The sequence below is a fragment of the Aquarana catesbeiana genome, linkage group LG05 (genome assembly GCF_042186555.1).
Source record: "Aquarana catesbeiana isolate 2022-GZ linkage group LG05, ASM4218655v1, whole genome shotgun sequence".
Lineage (NCBI taxonomy): Eukaryota > Metazoa > Chordata > Amphibia > Anura > Ranidae > Aquarana > Aquarana catesbeiana.
Window position 1 is genome coordinate 499,014,383 of NC_133328.1, and position 19,346 is coordinate 499,033,728.

At 40.5% G+C, this 19,346-nt stretch overlaps 1 protein-coding gene across 2 annotated transcripts in view; it reads left to right on the forward strand.

Annotated features, from left to right (window-relative positions):
* Window positions 1–19,346, forward strand: part of SPIDR (scaffold protein involved in DNA repair) — a 1,065,859-nt gene that overhangs the window by 1,035,891 nt on the left and 10,622 nt on the right. For both annotated transcript variants that reach the window (XM_073631564.1, XM_073631565.1), the window contains 3 exons: window positions 6,964–7,168; window positions 7,546–7,692; window positions 14,959–15,052. In XM_073631564.1, coding sequence (XP_073487665.1) covers window positions 6,964–7,168; window positions 7,546–7,692; window positions 14,959–15,052 — 446 coding nt within the window. The remainder of the gene's footprint in view (window positions 1–6,963; window positions 7,169–7,545; window positions 7,693–14,958; window positions 15,053–19,346) is intronic.

Genomic DNA, 19,346 nt, shown 5'->3' on the forward strand with positions numbered 1-19,346 from the left:
TTGTATCAGAAAAATAATTCCAATAATAAAATTGAAGTGAAATAAGTACTACCAAGAACGCGCATGCAATCAGGCAAAATCTTTGTGTCACACTTGTGCCCCCCTTTTGTGCTGCACTCAACGGATGACACTACCCATCGAAGGGTAACTAGCCTCCACCTTAACAAATGAGTGTATACGGGGTCCTTACAGCAGCCTCCTTGATCTCCTCTGCCCCAGTGAGCTCATGAAAAGACAATAATGATGCCCGTGGCTCCTTATAACTTTTATTTATTGCACAATATAATGGGTAAATTTAGAGGAACCCAAACGTATACAGATGTATACAAAAGAACCAGGAAGTCTGGGTCGAGATGCATTCCACGGACCAAACCGGATGTCACATAATGACGCAAAATAGCTCCGGCTTGCACATTTTGTCACAAAGATGTCATCGTAAGCGGCGCCGTATTGCTACACCATCCGGTTTATATAGGGTGCAGTAGACTAGCAACCCGAGATCATGTGACTAGCGGCCATCTTTAATAATGTTCTTACAGCAAAATCATGCTAGTCTCTGCCGAAATGTAACCCTTAAGCCGGGGATATCCAATGTACTGGTCTTGAACGTTCATAGGTCACTACAATAAGCACAAATTAAACAAACCTCATACTTTATTATAAAAAAATGTAAACCTATATACTAGATCACTAATATATCACTAATATATGTATAAAAATGTAAAAACAAAAAACACTTGTATGCATGCATATATGGGCCGGGGCCCACTAGATAAGATTAAATAAAAGGGAATGTATGAAAAGGCGGCCTATTTGCATAGCATAATGAAGAGAATAGAGGAAATTACAAAAAAAATATATAAATAAAATGAAGTGAATATATAAAAAGTATATACAAACATATAAATGTAGGTACTAATATATAAGGGGAGGAGTCAGTACATACACAGGTAATAAAGGGATGAGGGCCCAGATCTCTTATTCGTAGAGTAATGAAATGAGAGAAATCACTAATTACTCATTAGATAAAAAAACAGTTTAGATCTATATCTATATTTAGGCCTTCTGGCTGGAGGGAATTTAACAGAAAAATCCATTTAGTTTCATTTTTAGATACTTTAATCCTTTTGTTGTCTCCACGCCAATGGGCTTTAACCATGTCTATAGCATAAAACATTAGGACTTATGGACTTCTCTAAAATATTTAGAGAGACTATGCTTGGTAAATCCTATCCTGATCTGATTAATATGCTCTCTGATCCTCACGTACGGGGGTCTTGTGGTCCTGCCCACATATTGGTACCAGCATGGGCATCCGATGACATATACTGTACTCAAACATGTTATAAGCTCCTTGATTTTATATTCCTTGCCCATTACGTAGAGCTAAAAGATAATTTTTTTTCTTGGGTTGCCTCTGGCTTGTCTTAAAAGGTAAGCATTTCTGGCACCTGAAAAACCCTTTCAAATCTGGAAATAGACTCATCTGTTGAAGGTGGTCTAGAGCATTGTGTACCAACTTGTTTCTCAATGTTGGTGGCCTTTCTATATATGAACTTTGGTCGATGAGGAAGTAATTTCTTTAGTATTTTATCTGACTTTATAATGGGCTAATGTTTCTTTACTATACTTTCCACCTTATTGTATCTGTTAAAAACAGTAAGGAAGGCCAAATCCATCTTCATTGCACGTCTCTCTTTGTTATCTTTGTTATCTTCAAGGAGTGTTTCTCTTCTCATATTCCTAACCTTCTTCTCTAGTACCTCCTAGTTCTTTTCTTTTGTATTCTTTATCTATGAATCTTTGTATTAGAACCTCGGCCTGTTCTTCAATATCCTTTTCATTACTGCAGTTCCTCATGAATTGACCTTTGAGTATGTTCCCTAGCCACTGCGGATGGTGGCAACTCTTGATGGGGATATATCCATTCCAGTCAGTTTGTTTGAAAAAAAGTTTTGGTGTCGAGTCGTTTTCTTTGTATATTTGAAGGTCTAAATAGTCAACATTCTGCAGGTTCCAATTTCCTGTAAAAGAGATTTCATATTTGTTCAAATTAATTTCTTCCACTTACTTTTTCAGGGACTCCTCTGTGCCCCTCCAGATGATTATGATATCATTTATATATCATTTGTAATACCTCAGGCTGGATCGATCTCTGTTATAAATTTGCTCTTCCTCCCACTCATTCATGAATAAATTTGCCACACGTGGCGCATATTTTGCTCCCATGGCTACTCCCTTTGTTTGAACATAATATTCACCCTTGTACCAAAAAAAATTGCTATTCATGGCCATTTCCAGGCCTTCCAAAATGTATCCAATTTGTTGCTGTTTGAGATCCATGAATTTATACAGTGCTCATTTTGCACTGTTCAGACAGTCTTTCTGTAAAATATTGGTGTATAATGAGTTCATGTCAATGGTGACTAAAAAATCCTCCTCCTCTATTTGTATGTCTTTAATTTCCAAGATGAGTTGTTTGCTATCTTTCAGATAGGAGTTCCCTTTAGGCACCAGTGGTTGTAAGTACTGGTCCAAATATTCCCCCAGCCTAGAAAATAAGGAATCAATGTTGCTGATAATAGGTCTTCCCGGGTTTTTTTTTTTTTTCTGATTCTTATGGACCTTTGGTAAATAGTATATTACTGGGGTCTTAGCAGCCTCTGGTACAAGGTATTTTGCCTCTTTTTTATTTAGAATGCCCATATCTTTCCCCTTCTTTATGAATGTTTTCAACTTTTTCTTGTATTTCTTCTGTGGATTATGATTTAATTTCATATATGTATTTTCCATCCTCAATAGATTTATCATTTCTTCCTCATAGTCTGTTTTTTTCAGAATGACCAATCCTCCTCCTTTGTCTGTGGGTCAAATAACCACTTCCCTTTTCTTCTCAATGGCCCTGATCATATTCCAGATGTCCATCTCTGTGGATTTGTGATTCTTCAATCTTTTGACATACTCCTTCTACCATTTTTTAAAAAACCTCTAGAATATCATTACCAGGATTTTTTGGGTTGAAAACCGAATGGCTTCTTAATTTGGTGTGTTCATATGTGGTTTGCTTTATTTGGTGGCAGAAGGTTTTCACAGCGATGATTTCTTTCTACTTGGGTGATTGATCATTATTATTTGAATCACAAATATATGGACTCACTTTCGAAACATGAACTGTTTGATTTCTTCTATATATACACATGTATACATTTTTCACTTTATGATTTATATTTGTATGATTTATGTTTTAGCGCTGCACTATTTATACCTATCTTTTTTTTGCACAAGTTGTCTGTTATAGTGCTGGCTGCTTTGAACTTGTTATTATTTATATTTTTGTACACTAAGAGAGGTTTAACACTATATTACTATATTAGTACCTACATTTATATGTTTTTATACTTTTTATATATTCACTTAATTTTAATTATACATATATATATATATATATTTTTTTGTAATTTCCTCTATTCTCTTCATTATGGTTATGCAAATAGGCCCCCTTTTCGTACAGTCTCTTTTATTTAATTTTATCTAGTGGGCCCCGGTCCGTATATGCATACATACAAGTGTTTTTCAATTTTTTACATATATTAGTGATCTAGTATATAGGTTTTCATTTTTTATAATAAAGTATGAGGTTTGTTTAATTTGTGCCTATTGTATATTATGCACGGCTGCAGTGACCTATGGATGTTCGAGACCAGTCCATTGGATATCCCCCGCTTAAGAGTTACATTTCGGCAGAGACTAGCATGATTTTGCTGTAAGAACATTATTAAAGATGGCCGCTAATCACATGGTCTCAGGTTGCTACCCTATATAAAACGGATAGTGTAGCAATGTGGAGCTTCTGATGACATCTTTGTGCCGAAACATGTAAGGTGGAGCTATTTGGCTTCATTACATCACATCCGATTTGGTCCGTGGAACACATCGCGACCCGGACTTCCTGGTTCTTTTGTATACGATTCCTGTATTCATTTGGATTCCTGTAAGTTTACCCATTAGCTTGAGCACTAAATAAGAGTTATACAGAGTTCCGCTATAGGCATCATTATTGTCATTTCATGCGCTCACTGGAGTGGAGGAGATCAAGGAGGCTGCCGTGAGGACCCCATTTTTGTCATTTATTACTGTGGAGGCTAGTTACCCTTCGATGGGTAGCGTCATCCGGTGAGTGCAGCGCAAGAGGGGAGCACGAGTGTGACACAGAGATTTTGCCTGATTGCATGCACGCATGTTTTTTGGCAGTACTTATTTCACTTCAATTTTATTGTTGAAATATTTTTTTCTGATAAGAATTTAGGGACTTTTATTTGTATTTATGAACTTCATTTAAAGATATCTTGTTCACAGAGTTATCACTGTAATACTTTGATCAATTTATTATTCCACATTAGCACTTTGTTTTATGGTATAGTTATTCATGCACTTGCACTGAGCACTTTTGTATTGAGGTGTTGTAGCTCTAGACCATACAGCAGTTGAAGGTTGTCTTTTTTTGTTTTTTTCGCACATATTACTTTATTTTGGTACATGAGAACACATCTCACATTAGCAGCACCAATTCCACCTACCCATTTCGGCCATCTCCCTTTTTGGTGGTTGGTATATGTGGAGGCAGCAGCTATTAGGATTTCCCTTTAGTCCATAGCACAGAACTATTTACTTGTTACTTTTTTCATTAGAGAGCATTGCTTTCTGAATTATCCTGCATTTTACATGAATTTAGTCATACGTTATATGCCTTTATTTTATCAACATTGAATAAGGACATTATATCCGGTCTTGTCACCCAGAGAATAAGAAGGAAGTAATAAAGGAAAAAAATGATGACACTCACCTGACAACCTGGTCTCTGTGAGCTGTGAGTGGGAGCAATCCCTGGCAGGCAGTTTCTGAAGAATGTAAACTTGAGTGGGAGAGGCTTTGGTTCAGTAATCATCCAGGTTCAACTTGTCATTACAACTTTATTTTTTCTGTGTGAGATTTATGTGCTTCTCCTTTGTTAACATGTTGAACTTTCTGGTTACCTAACAAACCATTAAATATTGCTCATGAGGTAGCAGCAAAGACCGCTATAACATCCAGTAAAATACATACCACTTATAAGGCTATGAATGTGCACATCATACATGTGTTAAATTATAGGGCTTGCATAAAGAAAACACTGTACTGGAAACATTAAGGTACTTTGAGCCTCTAAACTGAAACAAATATGCACATTTAGTGTTCTGATCAGCTGACTTCCCTGGCTACATGTTTGTATCAGATCAACTAGAATTAGGGGCAACTAGAATTTTAGTCAACAATGGCAGCTTACAAATTTCTGTTGCATGGTGTCGCTGGTAATTGGCTGCCAGTTTCCAGTTCCGATTGCTGGACAACCAGAGTTTGGACAGAAGTCAAATTTGGTGCTATAAATTTATCAAGGTACATGTGTTATATGGCTGTTTAACTGCTTAAGGACCGGAAGATCTTTCCCCTTAATGACCGGTACTGCATCGCTTTAACTGACAATTGTGTGGTCGTGCGACACTGTACCCAAACAAAATTGACTTCCTTGTTTTCCCATAAATAGAGCTTTCTTTTGGTGGTATTTAATCAACTCTGAGGTTTTTATTTTTTGTGCTATAAACAAAAAAAGTACATTTTGAAAAAAAAAAACATTTTTTACTTTTTGCTATAATATCCCAATTTAAAAAAAAAATAAAAAACTTCTTCATCAGTTTAGGTCAATATGTATTCTTCTACATATTTTTGTTAAAAAAAAAATGCAATAAGGGTATACTGATTGGTTTGCGCAAAAGTTATAGCGTCTACAAAATAGGGAATAGATTTATGGCATTTTTATTATTTATTTTTTTACTGCAACATTGTGACGGACAGTTCGGACACTTTTGACACTTTTTTGGGACCGTTGACATTTATACAGCGATCAGTGCTATAAAAATGCACTGATTACTGTATAAATGTCACTGACAGGGAAGGGTTTAACACTAGGGGGCGATCAAGGGGTTAAATGTGTTCCCTGGGAAGTGTTTCTAACTGTGTGGGCAGTGTACTGACTGAAGGAGGAGAGAGATCGCTGTTCCTAATCACTAGGAACAGACGATCACTCTCTACTCCCCTGACAGAACGGGGATCTGTTTGTTTACATTGACAGATCCCCGTTCTGCCTCTCTGTGGAGCGATTGCAGGTGCCCATCGGACATCGCGGCCGCCGACCATGCGCATCAGCTCCCCCGTCGTGCAGCGGGCGCGCCTGCTATAGCTGTTTAAAGGGCCGCCATACAGCTATGACGATTTGTGGGAACGAGCCGACCTGCCACAGTATAATGATGGCGGCTGGTCGGCAAGTGGTTAATGTTCATAGAGTAGTTCTACGGTGAACTTCCACTTTTAAAGGAGAAGTGCGGGAAACAAAACATATTCACCTATATGGCTGCAGCATCGGTTTGATGCTGCAACTGGCCCCCCCCGCTGGCCATAAGGCCAAGAACTGAGAGATCCCATGACCACTGATTGCTCACTTCTCTGGTCCAGTCTGAGCACAGAGCGGTGACTTACAGTCACCGCTCTGTGCTTTGCCTCCCCAGCGCTCACTGAGGCACCTAGCAAGAGGGGGGATGGGAGCGGCTGACTCAGACTCTCAGCGGGAGTGTCTGGCTCAGGCTGTCTTGTTGGGATGCATCCAGAAATTGGAGAGGCTCAGTGACGTCAGGCAACAACAGGCTTTAATTGTGAACTTTAGCCCACTGTCAGCTGATTCTGGGTCACAGTAGAGCACAAGTGGACTCTTGCGACCCACAAGTGAAGTATGACCAAAAGCGTTTCATACTTCCCTTTTAACCACCTCCCATCCTTCCCTCAGCTGCAGTTATGACCAAGATATCATCAACATCTGACTTTGTTTTTCCATGATTAAAGTAAACCTTTAGTAACAGAATTTTCACATTACAGATACAAGGTAACTTGCCAATGAAGAAGGAGTTTTGGATATTTGTGACAGATGCTACTCTTCAGATGATGCCAGAGACATCGGAAATCCCTAAAATTCTCTCAGTGTGTGTCTTGCCTTCTTGTGCAGTGGACACTAGGGTGCTAGAGGCCCTTGCCAACAAGTTAACTTACAAGATGTTTTTTAGAGATGCAGTAAAAGAGAACGGTAAGTTAACAGAGTACCAGATTATCTTCTCAAAACTGGATATATAAAATGATTTGCTGGTACAGCTAGTGGTTCTTGCAATGTGATTGTTGTGGATTCCTTTATACGTCAATGCTAATTTTGTGATTCAGGTTAAAGAGCCTTTTGTGAAATTTTTATAATTTTCTATACACCAAAAGAGATAAGAGATTGACGTAAAAACCTGTTTAAAAAATGTAATTTATTTTAAACTATATATATTGTGTTCACTTTGCAGTATTCTTTAGATTTCTTTTTCTAATTCTATAAAATTATCTATTGGTTTAGTTACAATAGTCAATAGCTATGGATGATTTGGCAGCACAAATTTTGTTATCCTTTTCTTTTCTTTTTGGCAGGCAAGATCATTTGTGTAGAACGCACAGTGCTTTCATTACAAAAGCCCCTTTTATCCCAGGTTTCTGTCATTAACGAGCTGACTGGCCCTGTTATACTGGACAAACTGGATTCTGCAACAGAGGCAAACTCCCTGCGCAATGTGACAGGTTGGTACTAGGAGAAAAATGACAGGCACATGTCAAAAAACACTTTCTTTCTTAATGTGAGTCAGATGAGACAAGTGCAAAGAATGCTGTTACTAAAATGTCTGCAACATGTCAGTGCAAATTAGGTTGCCTCTTTAAACTTAAACTATGTAGTTTTAAACTATGTATTCTTAACATTTAATTACAAAATAATAAGTGTGTCATTATCAATGTAAGTTTACATGAACAATGAATACATATTTGAGACAAAAGTGAGCATCAGACGTTAGAATGATATTTTGTTATATTTCAAGTTCCCAAACACATCTTCAGATGCTAACAGATGTTGCAGTATTTTCCTTGCTGTCTGTGTTTAATATTGTGTGAAACCTGCAATCAAGAACAGTTAGATAAATTGTTTCAGGGCAGTGTTTAGTGTGGCGCCAATTAGCATGGCTAATTAGCACACTTAGAAATCCACTTTGTTGCTTACAAAAAATCTGTTCCACTTTACTTCATATAGAACAAAGGTGATTAACTATGTTTTCAGTTATATTAGACTGCTTAAATTTAGGCAAGAGAGCTGCATTATGGTATCTATTGTATGCATTGAGTCTGTCTGGGACTACATGAAGAGACAGAAGGATTTGAGGCAGCCTACATCCACAGAAGATCTGTGGTTAGTTCTCAAAGGTGCACCTACCTGCCGAGGTCCTTCACAAAGTGTGTGCAAGTGTACCTATTGTGCAAATTGCACAGATACATAGTAGCCCTATTTATTCACCAACCAAAAGTGTAGTGTAAAAAAAGACAGTAGGCAATTTTTGGCAAATCCTTTATTTAACCACTTCAGCCCCGGAAGATTTTACCCCCCTTCCTGACCAGAGCACTTTTTACAATTTGGTACTGCGTCACTTTAACTGACAATTACGCTGTAACCAAACAAAATTTGCGTCCTTTTTTTCTCACAAATAGAGCTTTCTTTTGCTGGTATTTGATCACCTCTGCGATTTTTATTATTTGCGCTATAAACAAAAAAGTGCCAATTTTGAAAAAAAATAACTATTTTTTACTTTTTGCTAAAATAAATATTCCCAATTAAAAAAAAAAAAAAAAAAAAAAAAATTCTTCATCAGTTTAGGCCAATATATTCTTCTACATATTTTTGGTAAAAACAAAATTGCAATAAGCGTATATTGATTGGTTTGCACAAAAGTTATAGTGTCTGCAAACTATGGGAAAGATTTATGGCATTTTTATTATATATTTTTTTTTTTTACTAGTAATGGCAGTGATCTCCGATTTTTAGCAGTATTGCGACGGACAGATCGGAGACTTTTGACACTTTTTTGGGACCACTGGCATTTATACAGCAATCAGTGTTATAAAAATAGAGGGAAAGAGTTAACACTAGGGGGCCATCAAGGGGTTAATTGTGTGTTTCCTCAGTGTGTTCTAACTGTATATGGATAGGATTGACTAGGAGAGGAGACATATTATTTTTCCTACTTAGTAGGAACAAACGATATGGCTCCTCTTCCCTGACAGCACAGGGATTTGTGTGTTTACACACACAAATCCCCGTGCTGGCGCTCGGGCACGTGATCGCGCGTGGTTGGCGGCGGTTGTGCCTGGCGGCCAAGTGCATCGGGTCCCACGCCATACAAAGCACACGCCCTCTAGTGGCTGCTAAAAGAATGGACGTACCCGTACGGGATTTCGCCCAGGGGAGCCATTCTGCCGCAGTATATCTGCATGAGCCGGTCGAGAACCGGTTAAAAAAGAAAAAAAAAAGGTGTAGATCCATTGTCAATCACGATGTCTGCCATCGCCGACCCAGGAAAAAAACTCTGCGCTCCCAACAAAGGCTCCCACGTCTGCCAGCTCCTCCATCTGACAGTTCTTAAATAACTAAGGGGTGGTGCCACCTGGTGACATTACTGGGTGGCGCCGCCCCTTATGACATCACAGCTGGGTCAGTGACCACACAAGGGGCAGTGGCACCCGATGACCTCACGGGGTGGCACTGCCCCTTAGTTATTTAAGAACTGTTAGACGGCGGAGCTGGCCTTTTTTTTCCCGTTTGTTTTTTCAAGTCGGGAGGACATCGGGGGACTTTTTTTTTCTTGTCTTTTTTTTAAATAAAGGATTTGTCAAAGACTGCCTACTATCTTTTTTTACACTACACTTATTTTTGAGAATGAGTAGGGGTGGGATTCTGATAAGTGCCCCCTGCCCGCAGACCCCCACAACCACTGGCCAGGGTTGTGGGGATGAGGCCCTTGTCCTCATCACAATGGGGACAAGGTGCTTTGGGGAGACAGAACGGAGAGGACATGTGGCCTGGTATTGCTCAGGAGGGGGGGTGGGTGCTTGCTCGTCCCCTCCCCTTCCTGACCTGCTGGGCTGCATGCTCAGATAAGGGTCTGGTATGGATTTTGGAAGGACCCCGCGCCTTTTTTTTTTTTTTTAATTTTGGTGTGGTAGTTACCTTCAAAATCTATACCAGACCCAAAGGGCCTAGTATGGATTGTGGGGGACCCCACGCTGTTTTTTTTCTTAATTTTTCATTGCTGGCATTTCAGTGGGGAATACACTGTGGAGGATTTGATACGGACATTGGACATTTGCGAAGTGGATGGCTGCTGTCTGGCTGCACTGATACACCTGCAGAGGCACATACAGTGGGGCAAAAAAGTATTTAGTCAGCCACCAGTTGTGCAAGTTCTCCCACTTAAAAAGATGAGAGAGGCCTGTAATTGTCATCATAGGTATACCTCAACTATCAGAGACAAAATGTGGAAACAAATCCAGACAATCACATGTCTGATTTTTGAAAGAATTTATTTGCAAATTATGGTGGAAAATAAGTATTTGGTCACCTACAAACAAGCAAGATTTCTGGCTCTCACAGACCTGTATCTTCTTCTTTAAGAGACTCCTCTGTCCTCCACTCATTACCTGTATTAATGGCGTTTGTTTGAACTTGTTATCAGTATAAAAGACACCTGTCCACAACCTCAAACAGTCACACTCCAAACTCCACTATGGTGAAGACCAAAGAGCTGTCGAAGGACACCAGAAACAAAATTGTAGACCTGCACCAGGCTGGAAAGATTGAATCTACAATAGGCAAGCAGCTTGGTGTGAAGAAATCAACTGTGGGAGCAATAATTAGAAAATGGAAGATATACAAGACCACTGATAATCTCCCTCGATCTGAAGCTCCACTCAAGATCTCACCCCGTGGGGTCAAAATGATCACAAGAACGGTGAGCAAAAATCCCAGAACCACACGGGGGGACCTAGTGAATGACCTGCAGAGAGCTGGGAGCAACGTAACAAAGGCTACCATCAGTAACACACTACGCCGTCAGGGACTCAGATCCTGCAGTGCCAGATGTGTCCCCCTGCTTAAGCCAGTACATGTCCGGGTTCGTCTGAGGTTTGCTAGAGAGCATTTGGATGATCCAAAAAATGTCATATTGTCAGATGAAACCAAAGTAGAACTGTTTGGTAGAAACATAACTTGTCATGTTTGGAGGAGAGAGAATGCTGAGTTGCAACCAAAGAACACCATACCTACTGTGAAGCATGGGGGTGGCAACATCATGCGTTGGGGCTGTTTTTCTGCAAAGGGAACAGGACGACTGATCCGTGTACATGAAAAAATGAATGGGGCCATGTATCATGAGATTTTGAGTGCAAGCCTCCTCCCATCAGCAAGGGCATTGAAGATGAAAAGTGGCTGGGTCTTTCAGCATGACAATGATCCCAAACACACTGCCCGGGCAACGAAGGAGTGGCTTCGTAAGAAGCATTTCAAGGTCCTGGAGTGGCCAAGCCAGTCTCCAGATCTCAACCCCATAGAAAACCTTTGGAGGGAGTTTAAAGTCCGTGTTGCCCAGTGACAGCCCCAAAACATCACTGCTCTAGAGGAGATCTGCATGGAGGAATGGGCCAACATATCAGCAACAGTGTGTGACAACCTTGTGAAGACTTACAGAAAATGTTTGACCTCTGTCATTGCCAACAAAGGATATATAACAAAGTATTGAGATGCACATTTGATATTGACCAAATTCTTATTTTCCACCATAATTTGCAAATAAATTCTTTTAAAAATCAAACAATGTGATTGTCTGGATTTGTTTCCACATTTTGTCTCTCATAGTTGAGGTATACCTATGATGACAATTACAGGCCTCTCTCATCTTTTTAAGTGGGAGAACTTGCACAATTGGTGGCTGACTAAATACTTTTTTGCCCCACTGTATGATCTTTTGAAAGTGACTCTATATTAGTGGGATGACAGGCTGTTGCTACATATTGGTTCCCTTGGAGTTTGGATCTTGAGATAGGTTACTTCTATAATCCTTTCATGATTGGGATCTGTTTCTCTACTTGTTTTCCATCAAAGTCCTAGCATTGAAGTATCAATCCATTTCTACTGACATCCACCACCTTGACTCCATGTCATACTGCATATGATACCACCACTTCCAAGCTATATTGTTCAAGCAATACACCATTTTGCTATCTTTGCAGTCAAGATGATGAGGTCTTGAGGAAGCTAATAGGTGAAACGCGTTGACCTATTGCATCACTTCTGCAGAGTTTAATGATGATGGTTTAACAGTATGGCCTCTTATGTTGTACTTCTAAACATGATGATGGCTCACTAATTTGGCCAATTGCACAGGATATTGGAACTATTTTTTTATTCATCTTTTTTAAATGTTTTGTAATAAAAATTATATATTTTTTATACATCTTATGTGGTCATTCCTCTCTGGCACCAGTAAAGTCCAACTTTCTAAGGTTACTTTTTGGTTATTTACTGCATGCATTTTTTTTTCCTTTCGTGAAAAGACTTTCACTCCTGTTTTGTGCAGTATTTACCGAGCGTTTTTGCTTTATCTGGTAAATACCGCATAAAGCAATAGTGAATTGACATTTTCAGGATCGCATGTGGTACTTAGGAAAATGCCTATATACCGAATGCGATCTGGTTCTATGAATGGAGCCCAATGTTTTTAAAAGTTCTTACAACTTTAAATGTAAAGATAAATCCACTAGATCTGATGTTTTAGTTTGAATTAGGCATCCTATTGGCTTCTTACATGAGTGACTCCTTAACCGGTTCCTGACCGGCGCACGCCGATGTACGTTGGCAGAATGGCATGGCGGGGCAAATGGGCGTACCTGTACGTCCATTTGAATTCCCCGCTGTGCCATTGTGTGTGTGGCGGCGCGCACGCGCGCCGGCCGGGAGCTCCGTGAGTCGGGTCGCGGGTCCTGCGGACTCGATCGCCGCGGGCATACCCGCGATCGCCTCACAGAGAGGAAGAACGGGGAGATGCTGATGTACACAGCATCTCCCCGTTCTGCCTAGTGACAAGTGTCACTCGATCTCTGCTCCCTGTCATTGGGAGCAGAGATCAGTGACGTCACACACCAGCCCATCCCCCTGACAGTTAGAAATCACTCCCCTAGGACACACTTAACCCCTCCCCGCCCCCTAGTGGTTAACCCCTTCACTGCCAGTGTCATTTACACAGTAATCAATGCATTTTTAATCGCACTGATCGCTGTATAAATGACAGTGGTCCCAAAAATGTGTCAGAAATGTCCAACATGTCCATCATAACATCGCAGTCACAATAAAAATCGCTGATCGCCGCCATTTCTAGTAAAAAATTTTTTTTAATAAAAATGCTATAAAACTATCCCCTATTTAGTAAACGCTATAACTTTTGTGCAAACCAATCAATCAACACTTATTGCGATTTTTTTTTTTACCTAAAATATGTAGAAGAATACGATCGGCCTAAACTGAGGAAAAAAATGTTTTTTTTATATATTTTTGGGGGATATTTATTATAGCAAAATGTAAAAAATAATGCGTTTTTTTCAAAATTGTCGCTCTTATATTGTTTATAGCGCAAAAAATAAAAATCGCAGAGGCGATCAAATACCACCAAAAGAAAGCTCTATTTGTGGGAAAAAAGGACGTCAATTTTGTTTGGGAGCCACGTCGCACGCCTGCGCAATTGTCAGTTAAAGCGACGCAGTGCCGAATCGCAAAAAAACGCTCTGGTCAGGAAGGGGGTAAAATCTTCCAGGGCTGAAGCAGTTAAGCCTAGTACACACTATACATTTTTTATTTCATTCAACCCAGCGGGCGAACGATAAAAAACTGAAGAGCTCGGGAGGAGTCGGTGTGCTATCTATCCAATGTTATTACAGCGATCTTTCCTGCTGAGCTATTGTTTTCTGACAAGGGGACTGCCCGCCCATCATAACACACCAGTCAGTGGTCTCAGCCATTGACTAAGAGCGCTGATTGGATACCGATCGACAGAGCTTTTACGGTCATGTCCCTGCGATGGAAGCTGGCCTGGCTGCCGTACACATGGGCCGAATGTCTGCTGGTTTCTATTGAACTAGCCAATGCCACCCTTTACAGCCTTTAGTTATTACCTCTGCCCTCTACCAAAACCATTATCATTAAGTTTTTACATATGGAGATGCAGCAGCAAGAGTTTTATGGCTTAAGGTTGGTCATACACGAGTCATTGTATTTTCATTCAATGACAGGCTTCTGTTGAACGATCCTACTGGAAAATCCGTATTTGATCAGTGTATTCTGGCGGGGGATGGGGGTGTCCTAATGTCAGAATACAGTAGCATAGCAGGAGAAAACCTGCATCACACATTGTTGTGTTGATAGGGGAAAAACGGAAAATAAAAAATTAAGGTATAAGGATGGATTGTCAAAACGATCATTCCACATCAGATAGGGGAATGTTTTCATTCAGGTTGGGTTCACATTGGTGTGATGCCAGACATCGCATGTGATTCGCACAGCATGCCTGTACACATCACATGCAGATTCAGCTATACAGTTTGTATGGCTGAAATTGCATCTCATTCACATAAAAATGGTGCAGGACCCTTTTTTTGGTCTGCACTGGAATCGGATCGCATGTGTGTTCAGACCCATGTGATCTGATTCCACAGTTTGCACTGTGTTCTGTGAACCAGTTGGGGGGTGTCATTAACTTTATATTGACACCTGCAGCGGTTCGCAGAGAGCAGTGTGAACTGCCTACAAGTCAGATGTGATGCAGGAACCCGCACAGGAATCGCAGTGTGAACTGAGCCTGAGTCATGTTTTTTAATAATATGCTTGTGGGCCTACTGCTGTAAATTATATACTATATAAAGCCTGTTACCTTCCTAATTCATTTGCAGCAAGTTAACATTTTGTAATTGTTTCCACAGGAATTATTAATGGAGTTGATGAGAGAAAATCTTTTTCTTGGCCAGTGTGTAACTTATGTGGAAGCAGTAAGCTACAACCTTTGGATTCAGACAGGTAAAATATCTTAAGACCTCATGCACTCAGAAACTTAGCAGTTTGTGAGTGCTGAGGCAAAAAATCCTTGGCGCTTTCTGGAGCCCGTGGTGCCGCGTTCAGCCACCAATGCAAGTGAATGTCTGTAAATGGCTGTGCTTGGGTGAGCGCTGATATCTTCTGCATTCTGCTTACCTGAGTACAGCCTTGAACAGCTATTCACTTGTATTGGTAGCTGTACCAATACAATGAGGTTACCTGTGCATATCAGAAAAGACGATAGGAGGATACTTTATTTCTAGCACATCAACAGTTTTTTTTCTGTACTTGCTGCATGTTCAGAGGTATAAAACTTGCAAAAAAAAGTACAAAGGTAAAAATTCCCATGCCAGGTTACAAAACAAACAAATTGAAGTGGCATTCTTTAACCACTTGTCGACCATCCGCCGCAGTTGTACTGCGGCAGAATGGCATAGCTGGGTGAAACGACGTTATCTAACGTCGCTTCGCCCTGTGGCCACTAGGGGGCGCGTGCACGCTGCCAGAGGTGCACGCGCGCTCCCCCTGCTCACCCAAGGGGCCGATGCGAGTGCCTGGCGGTCGCGATCACCACCGGGCTCCCGCGATCGCTCAGGGCACACGGAGAACCGGGATCTGTGTGTGTAAACACACAGTTTCCGGTTCTCTGAGGGGAGAAGTGACAGATCGTCTGTTCTTCCCCTACACAGTCCCCTCCCCCCTTCAGTTAGAACGCACACTAGGGAATACATTAACCCCTTGATTACCCTAATGGTTAACCCCTTCACTGCCAGTGACATTTTTACAGTAATCGATGCATTTTCATAGCACCGATTGCTGTAAAAATGCCAATGGTCCCAAAAATGTGTCAAAATTGTCCGACGTGTCCGCCGCAGTTGCAGTCCCGATAAAAATCGCAGTTCGCCGCCATTACTAGTAAAAAAAAAAAAAATAATAACAAAAATGCCCCAAAAAAATCCCCTATTTTGTAGATGCTATAACTTTTGCGCAAACCAATCAATATACGCTTATTGGGATATTTTTTTTTTTTTTTTTACCAAAAATATGTAGAAGAATACATATCGGCCTAAACTGAGGAAAAAAATAGTGTTTTTATATATTTTTGGGGGATATTTATTATAGCAAAAAGTAAAAAAAAAATTGCGTTTCTTTCAAAATTGTCGCTCTTTTTTTGTTTTTAACGCAAAAAATAAAAACTGCAGAGGTGATCAAATACCACCAGAAAAAAGCTCTATTTATATGGAAAAAAAGGACGCCAATTTTGTTTGGGGGCATCGTCGCACGACCGCGCAATTGTCAGTTAAAGCGACGCAGTGCTGAATCGCAAAAAAGTGCTCTGGTCAAGAAGGGGGTAAAATCTTCTGGGGCTGAAGCGGTTAATAATTGCCTTTGTTCTTCTCTGTGAACTATATAAAAGATCATGTAATGAGAGGAGGGGTGAAGGAGTTGGGCCACCAAAGAGGATAATTAGACATTATCCTACAACAGAAAAATGGCAAGGAGGGACTGGGGAACTGACCCTCATGGAGTACTCAATGTATGGAAAAGAAAAAACAATGCAAGTAAGGATTTAAAATACTTAATTCTCTTGTTTATACCTGCATTTGTGGTTGGTGACATGGTCCCTTTAAAGTATAACTCCAGGTTTAAGCACTTAAAGACCATCCTCGTTTTTGATTTTAGGTGTTTACATGTTTAAAACAGTTTTTTTTTTTTTGCTAGAAAATTACTTAGAACCCCCAAACATTATATATTGTTTTTTTTCCTAACACCCTAGAGAATAAAATGGCGGTCATTGCAATTTTTTTTCACACCGTATTTGCACAGCGGTCTTACAAGCGCGCTTTTTTTTTTGGAAAAAATTCACTTTTTTGAATAAAAAAATAAGACAATAGTAAAGTTAGCACCATTTTACATTGTGAAAGATAATGTTATGCCGAGTAAATTGATACCCAAAAATCTCCATAGGCGACGTTTAAAAAATTCTACAGGTTGCATGCCTGCATGCGTTACAGAGGAGGTCTAGGGCTAGAATTATTGCTCTTGCACTGATTGTGGCGATACCTCACATGTGTGGTTTGACCACTGTTTTCATATGCGGGCGCTACTCACGTATGCGCTCACTTCTGCGCGCGAGTTCGTCGGGACGGGGGGGTTTTTAAACAAAATATTTTTTTATCATTTATTTTACATGATTTTATTTATTTTTACGCTGTTTAAGAAAAAAAAAAGTGTCACTTTTATTCCTATTACAAAGAATGTAAACATCCCTTGTAATAGAAAAAAGCATGACAGGACCTCTTAAATATGAGATCTGGGGTCAAAAAGACCTCAGATTTCATATTTACACTAAAATGCAATAAAAAAAAAAAAAAAAAAGTCATTTAAAAAAATGACATTGAAAAAAATGTGCCTTTAAGACGTATGGGCGGAAGTGACGTTTTGACGTCGCTTTCGCCCAGCAGTGTCATGGAGACGAGTGGGTGCCATCTTAGCCTCACTCGTCTCCAGGCACAGCAGGGAGACAGACGCGATCGCCTCCGCCGCTACTGACGACTCCGGTAAGCGGAGGAGGACACCGGATCTCGGCGGGAAGGGGGGGGGCCCTCTCCCGCCACTGATAAAAGTGATCTCGTGGCGAATCCGCCGCAGAGACCACTTTTATCTGAAAGCCGCCCGCTGCACGAAAACGGGGATACCGGGGTTATGGCAGCTAGCTGCTGCCATAATAACGATATACGCCGCCAAACTTTGGATGTACATCGGCGTGCGGCCGTCGGCAAGTGGTTAAGTTCACTTTAAATAGTTTGGGCCAAGGTGAACTATTTCCATTACCGAAAGATCCAGCCACTGTGTGTGCTGTAATATACTGTAGTAGCATTAGCTAAAGACAGTAAATGGAACTATGTTGCGGCAGCAGTACAGATGACTTCCCGTCTGCTGTTTGAATGTTCTGGGACTGCCCCGTACTATTGACCTTTTGGTCAAGGGTATTTGAACAATTAAATGTCCGACTGGAGTTGTCCGTCCCCAGGACACCGGAGCTGGCCCTCTTAGGAATACATGAAGACGAGCAAAGACCGCACACAGTAAACTTCTAATCTCGTTCCTTCTTTTTTATGCAAAAAAAGAAATCCTCTGTAAGTGGTCATCCCCTAACCCCCCCACTCTCTCACCTGGTGAAAATAAAATTAATGCTGCCCTGCCACTGTATAAATTGACGTACATTAGCTGGGGTTGCCCCTGGAAGTTTGAAAAGGTCTGGATACCCTGGACTACTTAGTGCAGAGGCTATAGCAATTATGCATGTCTACTGCTCTGTGAAAAGTGTGTGAAGAATCTGGTGATGGACTGATTCTTCCCCATCATCTCCTTTCTGCTTCATCCTCCCCCTTCTTCCCCCCTCCCCTTCTTCCCCCCTCCCCTTCTTCCCCCTCCCTTCTTCCCCCTCCTCCCTTCCTTCTTCCCCCTCCTCCCCAAACTGGAATGATTACTATATGTAGTATTCTCTCATTGCATCAAGTTACTTCTGTTTTCCTTAAACAAGATGCTGAAAGGTAGATACCAAGTGCTTAAATAAATGCAATGTAAATTGACTGATAATTGTAATAATTGTATACTTTATTGTATTGTAACTATTTTTTCAATAAAGCACTCCTGATTGTTAAAAAAAAAAAAAAGAGAGAGAGAGAGAGAGCAAGGCTTAGTGCTTCTCCTCCATTCAGGAAGAAGCCTTGTTTTTTTTATCAATAAATGCCAGGCTTCCTCTGATTGGCTGAGGTGGAGATCAGGGTGGTTGACGTCAGAATTTGCACCTCGCTACATTCACTCCTCTACTGCTCCTCCTCTACTGTAGAGCAGCAGCATACCCATACCTATCTTTGGGCAGCAGCATTGTCAACCTGTGTAGAGGGTAGTGTTAGATGGACTAGGGGATTTAGATGAACTTTACATAAGTGACTTCCAAGTTAAAGGCTAACTGCAGCTTTAAACAGTTTACAGAAACTGTTAAAATGTTTATCCCAAAAGGGAAAAAAAAAACGAAATGACCATTGTTTGCACCCTGTCAGTATTACATAGTTTGTCTCAACACTCAACTGCCACTTTTGCAGTGATCTTGATCTATTAAAGAAAACTGAACAATAACAGACTGGTAGGGGCAACAAGTACAAAAACTGTGTTCTGGACTCAGAAAAACAAAAACTGTAGTGATAATGTTAGTGACAGATTGCATCATATATGTCAGCTTTTATTTTGCCCACACCTAACTATTAAA